The sequence below is a fragment of the Budorcas taxicolor genome, chromosome 5 (assembly GCF_023091745.1).
Source record: "Budorcas taxicolor isolate Tak-1 chromosome 5, Takin1.1, whole genome shotgun sequence".
Classification (NCBI taxonomy): domain Eukaryota; kingdom Metazoa; phylum Chordata; class Mammalia; order Artiodactyla; family Bovidae; genus Budorcas; species Budorcas taxicolor.
Window position 1 is genome coordinate 155,986,921 of NC_068914.1, and position 16,260 is coordinate 156,003,180.

General features: G+C 56.9%; 1 protein-coding gene across 2 annotated transcripts in view; it reads left to right on the top strand.

Moving 5' to 3' along the window:
• ZC3H7B (zinc finger CCCH-type containing 7B) overlaps positions 1-13,811 on the top strand; it is a 55,428-nt gene extending 41,617 nt beyond the window's left edge. The window contains exons 15-23 of one of the 2 annotated variants that reach the window (XM_052640166.1): positions 145-245; positions 1,208-1,389; positions 4,310-4,395; positions 9,214-9,350; positions 9,455-9,560; positions 9,700-9,808; positions 10,030-10,163; positions 10,291-10,454; positions 10,796-13,811. In XM_052640166.1, the coding sequence (XP_052496126.1) occupies positions 145-245; positions 1,208-1,389; positions 4,310-4,395; positions 9,214-9,350; positions 9,455-9,560; positions 9,700-9,808; positions 10,030-10,163; positions 10,291-10,454; positions 10,796-11,042 (1,266 nt within the window). In that variant the 3' untranslated portion in view covers positions 11,043-13,811. The remainder of the gene's footprint in view (positions 1-144; positions 246-1,207; positions 1,390-4,309; positions 4,396-9,213; positions 9,351-9,454; positions 9,561-9,699; positions 9,809-10,029; positions 10,164-10,290; positions 10,455-10,795) is intronic. The other variant, XM_052640167.1, reaches the window with a different exon arrangement.
• The last annotated feature ends 2,449 nt before the right edge of the window (positions 13,812-16,260 follow it).

Here is a 16,260-nt window from a genome sequence, read left to right on the forward strand (position 1 = left end):
GGAGTGGTGGGATCAGAGAGGTGGGGGCCACAGACCCTGGGGTTTCCTTCCTTACCCCCCTGACTCAGGGCAGGGCTTGCAGGGACCCAGTCTGTCCCTCTGGGGTGGCCATGCTGGGTCCCAGCCCACCCCCTCCCCGGGCAGATCTGCTTTGACAGTAAACCCCGGATCATCAGCAAAGGCACCAAGGACTCTCCGTCTGTCTGCTCCAACCTGGCTGCCAAGCACAGCTTCTACAACAACAAGTGAGTGAGGCCCACAGCCAGACCCATGGCCTGGATCAGAGAGGGGGCAGGTGAAGAGGCCCCCTGGGGCAGCTTAGATGCCTAGGGAGCAGCTGTGGCCATAGGGTGGGCCTAAGGTGTCAAGGCAAGGGGCAGGATTTGAGACTCAGATCCAGCATCCACCTGGAAAGGACAGAACCACATGTGCTGAGCATCTGCTATAGTCCAAGCATTTTCTTGCGTATTTTAATGATCTCTGCAGTCATTAAAGTCCTCCGGTGTGGAGGAGTGAGTGTCTCTGATACATAGTTAACAAAGCTGAGGCTCAGAAGCCACTTACTTTACTCAGACAGCAGGTGAGGGCCACATCCCTGACTCCCATCCAGCGCCCTCCACTGTCCTGACACAGGCATCGGACAGTGAGTGTGAGAGGCTGGTGGGGTCCAGCACCCACCTATGCTCCCTCTGATTCCTCTTGGCTGTGCCCCAGCCTGGGTTGATGGAATCAGAGTTGGGTCCAAACCCCAGCTCAGACGCTGGTCTGTTTTATATCCTCTGACCTCTGTGACCCTTGGTTTCCTCTTCTATAAAGTGGATGTTAATCCCCATCTCCCAGGGTTACTGGGAAGGTAGTTAAAATTCCCAGCCCGGAGGAGATGCTCAGGCGTCATCCCTCCAGGTACAAGACCAACTCCGGGGCATCAAGCTGGGGAACCCAAGGGAGATGCCCTTTCTGGGGGTCTGGTGCAGCTCCTTCCTAAGCCGATTCCAGGGTGAGGCTGGGAGAGGGGCACACTGCTGGGGTTCGCAGCAGACCTGCCTGAGCATAGGACCCCCGCCCCTTCCCTCCTGTGCCAGTGGTGAATAGGGGGAGGCAGCCGGGTAGGAGACCCTCATCAAGTGTCTGGCACAGATACCAGGGAAGGGGCCTCGGCCAGGGATGGGGGGCTGCAGACTGCATCATGCCCACCCCCGCCCGCCAGGTGCCTGGTGCACATCGTCCGCTCCACCTCCCTCAAGTACTCCAAGGTTCGCCAGTTCCAGGAGCACTTCCAGTTCGACGTGTGCCGCCACGAGGTGCGATACGGCTGCCTGCGCGAGGACAGCTGCCACTTCGCCCACAGCTTCATCGAGCTCAAGGTCTGGCTCCTGCAGCAGTACTCAGGTGAGGGCTCAGGTGGGGGCTCAGGTGAGGATTCAGGTGAGGGCTCAGGTGAGGATTCAGGTGGGGGCTCAGGTGAGGATTGAGGTGAGGGCTCAGGTGGGGGTTCAGATGAGGATTTAGGTGAGGGCTCAGGTAAGGGCTCAGGTGAGGATTTAGGTGGGGGCTCAAGTGAGGATTTAGGTGGGGGCTCAGATGAGGATTTAGGTGAGGGCTCAGGTAAGGGCTCAGGTTGGGGCTCAGGTGAGGACTCAGGTGAGGATTTAGGTGAGGGCTCAGGTAAGGGTTCAGGTTGGGGCTCAGGTGAGGACTCAGGTGAGGATTTAGGTGGGGGCTCAGGTGAGGATTTAGGTGAGGGTTCAGGTGGGGATTTAGGTGGGGGCTCAGGTGGGGATTTAGGTGGGGGCTCAGGTGGGGATTTAGGTGAGGGCTCAGGTGAGGGCTCAGGTTGGGGCTCAGGTGAGGACTCAGGTGAGGATTTAGGTGAGGGCTCAGGTGGGGATTTAGGTGGGGGCTCAGGTGGGGATTTAGGTGAGGGCTCAGGTGAGAGCTCAGGTGAGGATTTAGGTGAGGGTCAGGTGAGTACTCAGGTGGGTGCTTAGGTGAGTGCTCAGGTGAGGAATCAGGTGGGGGCTCAGGTGAGGATTTAGGTGGGGCTTAGGTGAGGGTGAGAGGACTGTGGGGTTCAGAGGAGGGCAGTGATGCTGTGATGGGGGCTGTAGAGAAGCCAGTACTTCCTGGACATCCTAGGACTCAAAGGAGAGTCCGGAGCTTCCAGGCCCGGAAGACCCTGGGTTTACCCCTGTGTGGGCACTGCCAGGGGAGCCAGTGCAGAGGAGCCAGGAGGCAGGGCTCCATGGGCCACCTGGGTGGTCTGATCACCAGCGGCCCCTCACCGAGCCCCACTGCTCCTCTGTGAGGCGGTGATGCCAGCTCCGCCTCAGCGATGAGGAGGTTAAGGGCCATTCACTTGTTCGCGGGCTCACCTGACGGGATTCCTTGAGCACCTACTCCGTCAGGGTCCTGAGTGAGCATGTGGAGGCCCCTGGCCTCAGGGCCCTGGGATGTACACGAGAGCAAGGCAGACAGTCAGATGGGGAGGTAAGGGACCCTCCATCCTTCTGCTCCAGGAGGCACACTGTCCCCTGCTGCCTGTCATCGTTCACTTAACGGCATTTTTGTTGTGTGTGTGGAACAGAAAATAACAGTGCATCTAACAAGCCTTGTCTTCTGAGAGTTGATGGAATAGGGTGATAGAATTTCAGATGTACATCAGTAACATGAGGAAAGGAAAGCAGAGCAGGAGGACGGAGAGGGACTCGGGATGGGGCATCTGGGATTAGGAAGTCTGGGAGGTGGCATTTGAGCAAGGAAGGGCAGAGAGAGCGTTCCAGGCAGAGGAACAGTAAGGCTGGCAGGCCTGAAGTAGGAGAAAGGTTGATACAGAAGGAAGGACGTCTGTGAGGGCAGAGCAGCTTTGTGCTGGGGGGAGGGGCAGTGCCAGAGATGAGGCCTAAGAGGTGAAAAAGTCTCGAGATCATAAACAGAAATAGAAATAGTTGCATGCATGTGTGCATGCTAAGTCGCTTCAGTCATTTCTGTAGCTATGGACTGTAGCCCTCCAGGCTCCTCTGTCCGTGGGATTCTCCCAGGCATGAATATTGGAGTGGTTGTCATGCCTTCCTCCTGCGGATCTTTCCCAACAGGGATTAAACACCGGTCTCTTATGTCTCCTGCATTGGCAGGCGGGTTCTTTACCCCTAGCACCAGCTGAGATTGTTCTAAATACAATGTGTATGGTTCGGGGGTCGGGGGTTGAGCGGGTAGAGTTGTATGACCTGATCAGTGTTTTTAAGAATTCGCTCTAGCTACTGGGTGAACAGAGGGGCCAAGGGCAGATGGAGGGGGACCCGGGGGTGTGGCTGAGGCCCGGGTGGCAGCGGTGGAGGTTGTAGAAGTGATCAGATTGTGGGTGTTTTGATGGTGGAGCCCGTGGGAACTGATGAACCAGACATGATGTACGAGACAAAGAAAGGGCATCAGGTTGACCGCAGTGGGGACTCTGTGCTGCGACGGGGAGGAGCAGGTCAGGGAATCACATCTAGGCTTGTGTGGGATATGGGGCAGTCTGAGCTGCCTGTTGGACTTCAGGTGGAAAGGTCGAGCAGGCAAGCCAGATGTGGGGGTCTGGAAGGTCCCAGAAGAGCTCTGGGCTGGAGATGCATCCATCAGCAAGAAGGTGGGTGCCAAGCAGATGCCTGGCCGAGTAAGCCCCTACTGGCGAGCCGCCGTAGGGGAGCGGTATCCACAGGGCCAGACTGCAAATGAAGTGGGTCTGCAGAAGGAACTAGAAGACCAGAGTGGGGTTGGGAGGAGGGCAGGCCTCGTGGAAGAGGTTGTGAGCTGCCCCTCGGAGGTGCGCTCAGTGTCCACAGTCAGATTGGGAGGGTCTGGGCCACCAGGCTTGGGTGTCTGCCCTTTGCCAACTGGCAGTGAAGTCCTGGCCCCTTGGTGAGCGGGGCAGCCGGGCTGGGCCAGACATGAAGCTCTAAGAACCTGCGGGCTGGAGGCCACTGAGAAGGGGTCAGACTTGAGGTCCCTTCTGAGGGAGGCAGGGGACAGGGGAGGGACAGAGACACTGGCGTGGGTACGGGGAGGCCCCTGTCATGCTGCAGAGCCCGCATCTTACTCCTGCGTCTTATTCTCTGTGGGGCCTGGAATCAGGCCTCTGTCTCCAGCGGCAGATGAACCAACGGGCCTAGAGAGCGTGCAGGGTGTCCCTGCGCCCCTTGTCTTTCCCCGGCCTAACTGGGAAGTGGGGCTCCTCCCTGGGCCTGGGGTGGCACCAACACCTCTTGGACCCCCCACCTTTCTCCTCACTGAGCTCCAGGGACGCCATGTCTTTCCCCCCTTCCCTTCCCAGGCATGACCCATGAAGACATCGTCCAGGAATCCAAGAAATACTGGCAGCAGATGGAGGCTCACACAGGGAAGGCCAGCAGCAGCTTGGTAAGACCCTGGGCTGGCATAGGGGGTGGGGTCAGCCCCCACGAGGGGCATCCCCCGTTCCCCATCCCTTTGGTTTATCTCTATGTAATGGAGAGTCCGACGGTTTGTAATCTCATGGACTGTAGCCCGCCAGGCTCCTCTGTCCATGGAATTCTCCAGGCAAGAATACTGGAGTGGGTTGCCCTTCTCTTCTCCAGGGGATCTTCCTGACCAAGGGATCAAATCCGGGTCTCCTGCATTGCAGGCAGATTCTTTACCATGTGAGCCACCAGGGAAGCCCCCATCTCTTTACCTAGTCATCATTTATCTAACAGAAAATTTTAAGAAAAGCACAAAGAATTTGTGTATAGCTTTTTCTAGATTCCCCTGATGTTAACATTTTACACCTGTCCGCACTCACTTTGTGCTGTGTGTGTGTATACATACACACATATACATTTATTTACAGAAACACACACTTTTCTGATCCACGAGAGAGTAAGTTGGAAACATGATGCCCCGTTACCCTAAAATACTTCAGTGTAAAAATGAGGACACTCTCTTCCATAATAGCCACAGGACAGTTGTCAGCATCACCAAATTCACGTTGGGGTGATTATCCGATTGCGCTGTTCTGTACACACGTGCTTAGTGGCTCAGTCGTGTCCGACTGTGACCCCATGGACTGTAGTCCGCCAGGCTCCTCTGTCCATGGGATTCTCCAGGCAAGAATACTGGAGTGGCTTGCTGTTTCCTCCTCCAGTGATGTACTATTCAAATTTTTGTGACTCCTCCCCAGATCCCAGCAACACATTGTGTTCCTTTATTGTCTTGTGTGTGTGTGTGTCTGTGTGTGTGTGTGTGTGTCTGTGTGTGTCTTTGATCGCCTTTAATCTAGAGCAGTTCCTCAGTCTTTGTCTTTTATGACGTTGACTTTTTTTTTTTTAATATTTATTCTTTATCTATTTGGCTATGCCAGGACTTAGTTGTGGCACCTGGGACTTTAGTTATAGGATCTAGTTCCCTGACCAGGGATCCAGGCCCCCTGCATTGGGAGCACAGGGTCTTTAGCCACTGGACCACCAAGAAAGTCCTGACATTGACATTTTTGAAGAACCAGATGCTTTGTAAAAGGCCCATCTGTTTGGGATTGTCTGATTGGAGACATGTCACCTCCATTTGTCCCTTCCCTGGTAACTTGATTAAAGGTGCCTCCACTGGAAAGCTTTCTCTGTTGTGAAGTTAATCTCTCCTCCTTTGTAATGAATGACTGTCTTCCTGGAGGGCCTTTGAGACCATGTAAACGTCTCAGTGTCCCTCAACCTTTCCCCCCACTGCTCATATCACTTCCTATCCCTCTGGATCCTCACCTGGGTCCCCTGCTGTGAGCTGGGGCATGGTGGTGTTTTCGGGAGGGGAGGCTGAGGCTCAAGACCCGCTAGAGACTTGCCCGGGGCACTCGAGCAGAGCAGCAGAGGTGGTCTCGGGTTCTCTGACAGCTCCTCTAGAGTCCACTCTGCTCCTGCCCCAGCCGCTCCATCCTCATCAGCCTGAGGGCGCCTCATTCATAAACTGCTGATCAGAATCCTGCCTGCCATCTCCAGGGCCAGACTGAGGCTCACAGGAGTCCCTGCTCCACGCAGGGACCCCATCACCCCTGAAGCTCACATGCTCCCCAAGAGGCAGGGGTCATTGTAACTATCTGATAGAGGGGAGAGAGGGGTAGTCACAGGGCCCAGGAGACAGTCACGTGGGGGATGACTCCCTCACCATGCCCGGACTACCCACTGGTCACCTAGGGAGGACCCTGGGCCTCAGGCCCCTCTTAAGGCCCGCCTGGGTATGGCTGGGAGCCAGGGAGCAGGGCAGGCTGGCCAGTAGGGTATGCCTGGGCCAGGCTGGCTGACCTTCTCGGCCTTCAGCCTCCTGGCCTACCCGCTCCTTCCAGGTCTTTTTTCTTTCTCTCTCCTCTTACTAGTGGCTCCTGTCCTCCACCCCTCTCCCATTCAGTCCTCTTCCCCACCCGCCATGCGGTTTATTTTTGCTCCTGGCCAGGACCCCGGCTGGGAAGCAGTGCAGGACTCAGGCTGGACCTGCAACGTCGTCTGCTAGAGAGAGAACACCGACTCTGCACCACCGCCATTCCCCTGACCCCTCTGCATCCTACCCCCCCGAGATGCCACTCGGGCCTGGCTCAGGAACAGGCCTTCTGTGCCAGGCCTGGCTATGGCCCAGGCATGAGGAGTCTTGCTTGCCATCAGAGGGTGGGGCCAATGGCAGCTTGAGGTCAAGGACAGGATGCCAGGATAGAAGCTGCTCAGGCCTGGTGCCCCCGGTACAGCTGTGCCACCATACAGGGGAGCGGGAGCACCTGCCTCACACCAGATCTCTGTCCTCAGGCCACTTACCCGCAGCAGGGTTAGTGACCGCTCTGAGCCTCTGCTCAGTCCAGTGGGAATGACCCCTACCCCCAGGTCTGCTGCAAGAAGATGCTGAGTCTACAGTTCTGAAAAGGAAACTCTGTGGGCCATTGTGGCTGTTCCTTAGAGCAGTGGCTAAGCCATGGGACTCCCTGGACTCCACTTATCTCACCTGTGAAATGGGCCCTCTCACACTTCTGTGAGGAATCAATGGGACATCTTGAAATCACCGGTGACATGTAAACCTCCTGCCAGCTTTAGCCAGGCCGTGGGATCTGAACCACCTCATGTTGACTGACTTATCTAGGTATGAGGGCCAGGCCCGATGGAGAGCAGGGCCTAGAGGGTGGGGATAGAGGGGCCTGCCAGGTAGCTTTAGCCAGGTTACAAAGGTGGGATTTTACCTTGCTGTTGGGATGTGTGTTAACCTGGGGCTGAGCCAGGCTGCATGTCTCCCAGCAAGAGGGTCATTCAACACCCAGGAGGGACTTTCCTGGCAACCTAGCACTTAAGACTCTGAGCTTCTGACATAGGAGACACAGGTTCAATCCCTGATCAGAGAACTAGGCTCCCAAATGCTGGGTGGCAAGGCCGAAAAAAAACATCCAACGAAGTGAGAGCCCCCTCCTGCTCAGGGGAGGCCCTGGTCTAGGCAGTGCCAGGGACAGAGGATCCTCCCATGGCAGGAGAGGAAGAGGAGAGGGCTGCCTGGAGGGGTGACCCCACATCTGAGGCCCCAGGGAGCTTGGGGAGGTCTAGCCAACAGGAGGGCCAGCAGGGTGGCCAGCACAGCTGGGCGAGGGGTTGCAAGGGGTAGGAGACAAGGCTGGTGGGCACTCCTTCCATCTCTCGCCTGCCCCAGGCAGGAGTGCAGAAGAGCAGGCCCTTCTGCCTGCAAAGGAAAGGCTGAGACAGAGAATGGAAAGGAGCCTGGTGGGGCTTCAGAGAGGCTGAGACTTCCCTAGTGCTCCAGTGGCCAAGACGCCATGCTCCCAATTCAGGGGGTCCCAGGTTCGATCCCTGGTTAGGGAACTTGATCCCCCATATGCTGTAACTAAAAGATCTCGCAGGCCATAACGAAGATTGATGATCCTGCATGCTGCAACTAAGACCTGACACAAACAAATAAAAAATTTAAAAAAAAAAAGAGTCCAGGGCTGCTCAGAAGTCTGTCCGACAGACAGGCTGGCAGGCTTCTCCAGCCCCACCCTCTAGGCCCTGCTCTCCACCAGGCCTGGCCCTCATAACTAGATGAGGCAGTCAGTCAATGTGAGGTGGTTTAGGTACTATGGAAGCCCATAGGATGGCCAGCTGCCACCTAGGAGAACTTCAGGGAAGGCTTCCTGAAGGAGGTGGTGCTTAAGCTGAATTTCAAAAGTTTCCAGAACAAGCCTGATAGACAGGGGCATTCCAGGCATGTGCAAAAGCAGGGAACTGAGAGGTCACAAGCCATGCCCAGGGACACTCCAGCAGCTCCACAGAGCAGGCCCGTGGGGACTAGCCAGATAAGGTGACAAGCACTCCTTCAGGAGACCAGAGCCCTGTCCCAGGCCTGGCCCCCACGCTGAGAGGCCGTGGGGCCCAGAGTTAGAGGGTCAGTTCAGTCCAGTCACTCAGTCATCATGTTTGACTCTTGGCGACCCCATGGACTGCAGCACACTAGGCCTCCCAGTCCATCACCAACTCCCGGAGTTTGCTCAAACTCACATCCATCATGTCATTGATGCCATCCAGCCATCTCATCTTCTGTTGTCCCCTTCTCCTCCTGCCCTCAATCTTTCCCAGCATCAGGGTCTTTTCCAATGAGTTAGTTCTTCACGTCAGGTGACCAAAGTATTGGAGCTTCAGTTTCGGCATCAGTCCTTCCAACGAATATTCAGGACTGAATTCCTTTAGGATTGATTGGTTTGATCTCCTTGCAGTCCAAGTGACTCTCAAGAATCTTCTCCAACGCCACAATTCAAAAGCATCAATTCTTCGGCACTCAGCTTTCCTTACGGTCCAACTCTCACACAGTACATGATTACTGGAAAAACCGTAGCTTTCAATAGATGGACATTTGTCGGCAAAGTAATGTTTTTGCTTTTTAATATGCTGTCTAGGTTGGTCACAGCTTTTCTTCCAAGGAGCAAGTGTCTTTTAATTTCATGGCTGCAGTCACCATCTGCAGTGATTTTGGAGCCCCCCAAAAAATCTGTCACTGTTTCCATTGTTTCTCCATCTATTTGCCATGAAGTGATGAGACTGGATGCCATGATCTTAGTTTTTTGAATGTTTTAAGCCAGCTTTTTCACTCTCCTCTTTCACTTCCCACCAGTAAGTGGGAATGGACCTGCTGACTCCAAGGCTCCAGGCAGCTTGTGTGTCAGACCCCGGGGCCTCAGCCTGGTCCTGTGGCTTCACCAGCCCCTCTCGCCAGCAGGGTGCCCCGCGGACCCATGGGCCCAGCACCTTTGACCTGCAGATGAAGTTTGTGTGTGGCCAGTGCTGGAGGAATGGGCAGGTGGTGGAGCCCGACAAGGACCTCAAGTACTGCAGCGCCAAGGCACGGCACTGGTGAGCCAGGCTCCATGCAGGGGCATGGGTGGTCGGGGGGCGAGCGCCATGGGTGAGAAAGCTGAGCTCTCTGTGGAGGTCACACAGCCCGCTGTGTCCTGCAGCTGGACCAAGGAGCGGCGGGTCCTCCTGGTGATGTCCAAGGCCAAGAGGAAGTGGGTGTCAGTGCGGCCGCTGCCGTCCATTCGCAACTTCCCACAGCAATACGATGTGAGCACCAGGGCGGGGTGCAGGGTGGCATCCGGGCTTCGGATGTGAGGCCTTGGGGCCCAGGAGGGCTTGGCTGCTGGCTGGGGCCGTGACATCATCCAGCAGGACTCAGCAGACTCTCCCCACGCCCCCCTTGTAGCTCTGCATCCACGCACAGAACGGCCGTAAGTGCCAGTACGTGGGGAACTGCTCCTTCGCACACAGCCCAGAGGAGAGAGACATGTGGACGTTCATGAAGGAGAACAAGAGTGAGTGGGCGGGCGAGGCGGGGCGGCCCTGACCCCCACCCGGCAGGCCCCGGGGCACCCGCTGAACCTCACTTTGCTGCCAGGGCCCTGCCCCGGGCCATGCCCGCTCTGGGTCTCCAGTGGACCGGGCAGCCCTGCAGCTGGGGTCCCACAGGGGTCGTGGGACAGAGTGGAGGGAGGATCGATGCTCACCAGGCCCTCCGTCCCTTCTTGCCCACCAGTCCTGGACATGCAGCAGATCTATGACGTGTGGCTGAAGAAACACAACCCTGGGAAGCCAGGGGAAGGGACGCCTGTCGGTTCACGGGAAGGGGAGAAGCAGATCCAGATGCCCACGGACTACGCCGACATCATGGTAACGCCCACCCACAGGCTGGTCCCAGCTTGACCCGGCGGGGCCGAGGGGAGGGCCTCAGTCTCCCGGGGGAGGCGGTGTGGGCAGAGGGGCAGGGAGTGGGCACCCACAGTGGCCATGTCCCCAGATGGGGTACCACTGCTGGCTCTGTGGCAAGAATAGCAACAGCAAGAAGCAATGGCAGCAGCACATCCAGTCTGAGAAGCATAAGGAGAAGGTGTTCACGTCCGACAGCGACGCCAGTGGCTGGGCCTACCGCTTCCCCATGGGCGAGTTCCGGCTCTGTGACAGGTGCCCCCTGGGGAGGGCCGGGCCGGGGGGCCAGGGTGGCAGGGCCTGGAGGGCTGTGGGGTGGCTGGCTCTGGTTCTGCTTGGCCGGGAGGTGGCAGACGGGGGTGGGGTGTCCAGAAACAGTCGCTCCTGGCGTGAGGACCACGGGGGCATTGGAGGCAGGGACCGCTCCTCCCGGTGTGAGATCCTCGGGCAAGGCTAGGCCAGGCTCGCTGTCCTGGGGCTGACGCTGCTTGGGAGAGGCTTGTTGTTGGGGGGAATGGGGACTTGCAGCCCCAGGCCGGGCAGCCTGTGGAGGCCAGGGCACGGGGCTTGGGCAGTGAGCCTCCTGCTGCCCGCAGGCTCCAGAAGGGCAAGGCCTGCCCGGACGGGGACAAGTGCCGCTGCGCTCACGGGCAGGAGGAACTCAATGAGTGGCTGGACCGGCGTGAGGTTCTGAAGCAGAAGCTGGCCAAGGCCCGCAAGGACATGCTCCTGTGCCCGCGGGACGACGACTTTGGCAAATACAACTTCCTGCTGCAGGAGGATGGGAATGCCCCTGGTGCCGCCCCGGAGGCCCCTGCCACTGCTGCTGGCACCGGGGACTAGGCCAGCTCTCGGCCACAAGTGAAGTCCTAGGATCAGGGGCCGGGGTGGGAACAGAGCACTGTTAGGAGGACTGGGGCCAGCCAGGGCTGGGGGCGGGGGGCATTGGGCAGCCCCCCACCCCGGGGCCCCATCCATCCTCTCTGCCCCCACCCCCACCACCGCCCCCGTGCATACCCAGGTGCACGAGCTGCAGCCCGCCCCCATACCCCTTGGTCCCAGGGTTCTTATCCTACCGAAGCCCTGGGCAGTGCCTCCCCTCTCCGACCCCAGCTCTCCTGGTTGTGGAGGGAGGGGTCTGGCTGACCCCTCCAGCTTCAGCCTACAGCTTTAACTTCTGTCTGCTCCTCAAGGGGGCCCAATGCTCAGGTCTGGGGAGCCTGGGGTCCCCCACTTGAATCTGCAGCAGGAGGGTCCTTCTCCCTGCCCCACTCCCACCCCACCCTCCCCACCCCTGGGGGCAGATCAGGACACAACAAGGGTAGAAGGCCCCCAACTAGCTTTAAAAAACAGCCCCGGGACAGGACTGGAGACACTGCACAGGTCACTTAACCCTCTGAGGCCTCAGTTTCCCCTCTGGTTGGAAGAATGGGAGCTGCTGGACTTCATGGTCTCTGCAGCCTGACTGGGAAGCCTGGCTCTCTGCTGAGGCCATCTGCCCAGGCCTTCTCTGTGGGCCACCGATTGTAGATTGTAAATCATTGGAGCCTTCAGAGATAATACATCCCCAACCCCCATTTTGCGGATAGAAAAACTGAGGCCTAGGAGAGGGGAGTGATCTGCCCAGCATCCCCAGCACACGGCATGGCACAACTGGGATGCACATATGGTCACAAGACTCAGGGCCAGTTACCAGCTGGAGCCTCCAGGCTCTCAGCAGGGATGTGACAGTCTCTGAGTCAGCAGCTGGCATCCCAGGCAGCCCCACCCAGGGGTGGGTTATGTCCACACCCTGTAGAGGGACGGTTCCCTCTGAGGATGGTTGGAAGGAGTGTAGCAGTGAAGGTCACTTTCCTATGGCCTGCTCCCGAGAGGAGGAAGCTGGTAGGGCGCTCGTGGGCTCAGGTTCTGCACAGGGTCCTGGGGGGAAGGGACTGGGAGGGTGGGCAGTCATGGGACGTGGGGAGAAGGGAGACTTAACCGTGGGCACTATGGGCTGCTCCAGGATCGGACACAGCCCCTCTTTCTTAGGGACTCAGCAGAGTCCTTCCACCTTCTCCCCTCAACCCAGACATACAGTTAGGACTATCCATCCCAGCCCCTCCCTGATCCGGCCCTACCAGCTGCCTGGGACCCCAGCTGAGCCCCAACTCCCACCCGCACCCCCCCAGCCAAGCCCTCTCCTGTCCCTCCTGTCTGATGTGTCTGCGTGCACCCCCTCCTCTCCATCCCACCCGCTGTGGGCAGACCCAGCCTCCCCCGGTTCCCTAGACATTCCAGAACGCCCCACACCATTGGCACAAGAGGTGGGGTCCCCCGAAGGAGCCAAGGACCAAGGCTGGAGTCAGTGGTGGGAGTTGGGGGGTGAGACAGAGAGAATGGAATACCCTTTATTTCTCCTCAAACGAATTTCGAGTGTGCGATGATATGATGACGGGCACCCTGGGCCACAGAGAACCCCGTTCTCGCCGCCACTGCCCGACCTCTCCCTGATAATTGTGGCATGCATCTTTCTTCTCCCCACCCCTCTGCCCGGCAGGCCAGCACTGAGGATTCTGGGTGCTGGTGGTGCGGCTGGAGGGGGAGGAGAGACCCGCGGTGGGGGCCGTGGCCGTGAATGCTGATGACACTTGTTTTCCCTGATCCGTGCCGTCGCAGTCTGTCGTCACCAGCCTTGTTTTTAGTGTGTATATATGTCGCCCCCGTGATGCATATATACACAGGTATTAAATATATCGCTCTATATAATATTATATATGTGTGTGGTATCTGAGGAATCACTTCTAATGATAAAGAATGAGGGCTAAAGATAAAGCATTTGGCCAGAAAACGCAGCCATCCTGGCATAATGAGGAGGACTTTTCGGGGTCAGCAAGCCTTTTGCAAGGATTGAGGGACTGAAGCGGGGTGCGGGGGGCAGGTAATTTGGGCAGCAGGGGCAGAAGTGGTCCCTGCCTGGGCTCAGCTCTGCCTCAGAGCTTCCAGACCACCCCAGCTGAGTGGGGAGGGAGCACGTGTGCTCAGGGAAAGAAAAGGACTTGGTGTCTGTCTACCACCTGAAGGAATAGGGTGAGAATCCAGATTTTTCTTCTTCTCCAACCTGTTATCCATGCAGAGGCCCCTGGGATGTTGGGGGCACCCTGGGCTGGCCAGAGCTGTATCCCCCCATGGGGTTGGAAGCGAGCTAGAGGCAAGCAGGGAGCAGGAGGTGGGGTGGGAGACAGGCGTGTACTCTGAATGATGAGTGTGTTTATTTCCATTGTGAACCTGACCGAGAGGCTCAGAGAGTTGGAGTGGGCCTGTGTTCCCCCTGCAGGCAGGCAGGGTCTGGACCTCACGGCAGATATGGCAAAGCGGGGACAGGCACCCCTGATGTGAGGGTCCCTTAGGCATGGGGCCGGGAAGGAGGCTGCGTTTCTCAGGTGGGCAGTAATCAACTTAATGGTCCTTTAAAAATGTCTGTGTATTAAAAATTTAAGAATACCACACTTTAATATTAAATATTCATAAGGTCTAGTATCTTGATAATAATGTAGATGTTTTAATAACAATTTTTGTCCTTCTTAAAATAAAATGAAAGAAACTTGCTTCTTTTAGCCTTTGTTCTAGAAAATAAACACATGCACTTTGACCTTTGTCCCCGAGGTGTCACTCCTGTTCCTCCCTTCCTAGCTCTTGTGCCGGGGGGCCATGTGGGGTGGAGCTGGCCGGCTGGCTGGCACAGGGCATGCCCCAAGGCAGACATTCCGAGGGGTGAGGGGCAGAAGGTCTGTGTCCTCGTGCAAGCAAGGCAGCCCGGCTGACCCTGGCTCACACAGAGCCTCGCTGGCGGGGACAAACTATGCTCGGCTTGGGGCCACCCTTTGCTGGCTCTTCTGCAGCCTGTCTGCTCGCGGCCTCTGTGTGGGGACTCCAGCGGTACCCACACTTTCCTGCTTTTACCCTGTGCCATCTCTGTGCCCTTTCTGAGGGTGGCTTATTCCAGAAAGGTAAGGGGCTCTGACGCGCTTTGGAACGTGAGCCTGTGTGCAGCCTGGACTCCTCGGTGCCTGAGGGAGGTCTGAGTCACTCGGGACCAGCTTCCTTATCTTTAAGAGACAGCAAACTGGATCAAGGATTCTCAGTTGGGGACCCCTGTATCTGCCGGAGGCCCTTTTGCATATCTCCTGGATTGTGTGTGGCTACAGGTGACGGAAGGGGTCCTAACGGGAGCAGCTGTAATTGAGAGTAAGCTCTCTCCAGACAGTTTCAAAGTACAGGGTGCAGTGGCTGCAGGGACAGAGGTCGAAGGTCTGTGAATCCTCTGAGGACAGGGAATCATCTGTGCTGGGTACTCAGTAGGGGCTCAGATACTTGATAAATGACCAGATGAATAACAGGAGCAGCTGACTTGATGGAGCACCTTCTGCACGCCAGGCACTGTGGATATAGCAAGTCTGTCTCTATTAGCAACCTGAACATTTGGAGTCCACATCTCAGCTCACAGAGGTTCCGTGAAGGGTTCCAAGGACCCTCAGAAAAGAGACAAAAAAGATGGAGGACCAGTGGCAACTGGGTGATCAGCAAGGTCCCTTCAGCACTGGTGTTCTGGGGTTCTCAGCACCCCTGGCTGCACTGTGAAAAACCAGAGGGGTATGGAAAGGTCCAGCTCCCAGGAGAAAATGCAGACCCATCCTCAGGCTGAAGAGATCGTTAATGTGTATCAGAACCTCCGTTAAACTTAGAAAGTCAAAGATAAGCAGTACTTCAGTGAACCAAGCGGACTATATTCTCAAAAATTCCCCTAAATTCTCATCCAGTTTTCTCTTAGCTCAGGTTGGTAGGCATTAGCTGAACACTCATCCCATCTCAGATCTTACAGATACAAGACGACAGGCAGAACGTGGCCTTCCGGGAATCCAGTCTGTGGGGTGGAGATGGGCCTGTAGGAAGAGTGTAGGATGATGTGATAGACACAGTGGTGGGAGACACGGAAGGTACCACACCCACGCTGGGGAGCTGGGGAGGGCTTCCTGGGGGGAGGTGAGCCTGGACTTGAGCCTTAAAAAGATTGGATCATCGTACTCAATGTGTACTTATTACTCTGCATCTTCCCTTTTCTTGGTTGCATTTCACACATGCATCTCCACGTGTGACATGTAACCTAAAAATGCCCAATGTAACCTAGATATTTATGGTCAGTGGCTTCATCCATCAAGGTGCCCAAGCTGGCTTGAGCTAACTAACCCAGATATTGAATGTAGGCCCATTTCTGGCCTTTGGTCCTGTGATTAGGGGCCGCCGTGTGTACCGCCGTCACCATGGTTCCCCAGCTCCTTCCTGCCTCCGGGGAGGCTGCTTGTGAGAGGCTCCCTGGGGCACCTAGGGGACTCTGCCCAAACTGCATGCACATAGAGCCCCCACTGGCACAGCCACCAGACCTCTGAGCCAGGAGACCCAAGGCGTGCGGACGATCCCAGCATGCCTGCCATGTGGGCCCCTCTGGGCGTGTCCAGGTTTCCGTGTGCCGCTCCTCCCCTGCCTCTGCCCCCTACCCCAGCCGCCTGACCCAGCGTCCTGCTGATGTGGCCCCTGTGTGAGCTGTGGGTGATGCTGCCAGCTGGACACGCTGACTGTGAGTGGGGGTGCCACGTAGACTGACCTTCCATGGCATGAAAATTCCCTAATGGCAGGGCCTTGCCTGGCCCGGTCTGTTATTTAGCTTTGAATTCCTTACAAGGTCTAGGCTGGTGCCAGGTATGCAGTGAGCAATCATTCACAGTGTTAGAGGCTTCGTATATTCGTGCACTGGAAGGGGTCTGACAGGAGTGAACTTCCAAGAATGAAATATCACGTGGCAGGCAGGCACATTTGAGACACGTAGGGACTTCCTGCTGCCTCCCAAATCACTCTGTGGGCACCTGCCCATTCACCGTTGGGGTAAAGCCAGTCTGGCACATGAAAGTGGGCCAAGAGATGGTTAATGCACCGACTTAGCCCCAGCCCCAGCCTGCGAGTCACAGGTCAAGCTGAGGCAACCTGCACACCAGGTCCTCCACACTCTTCGCCCCCACCCCTCCAG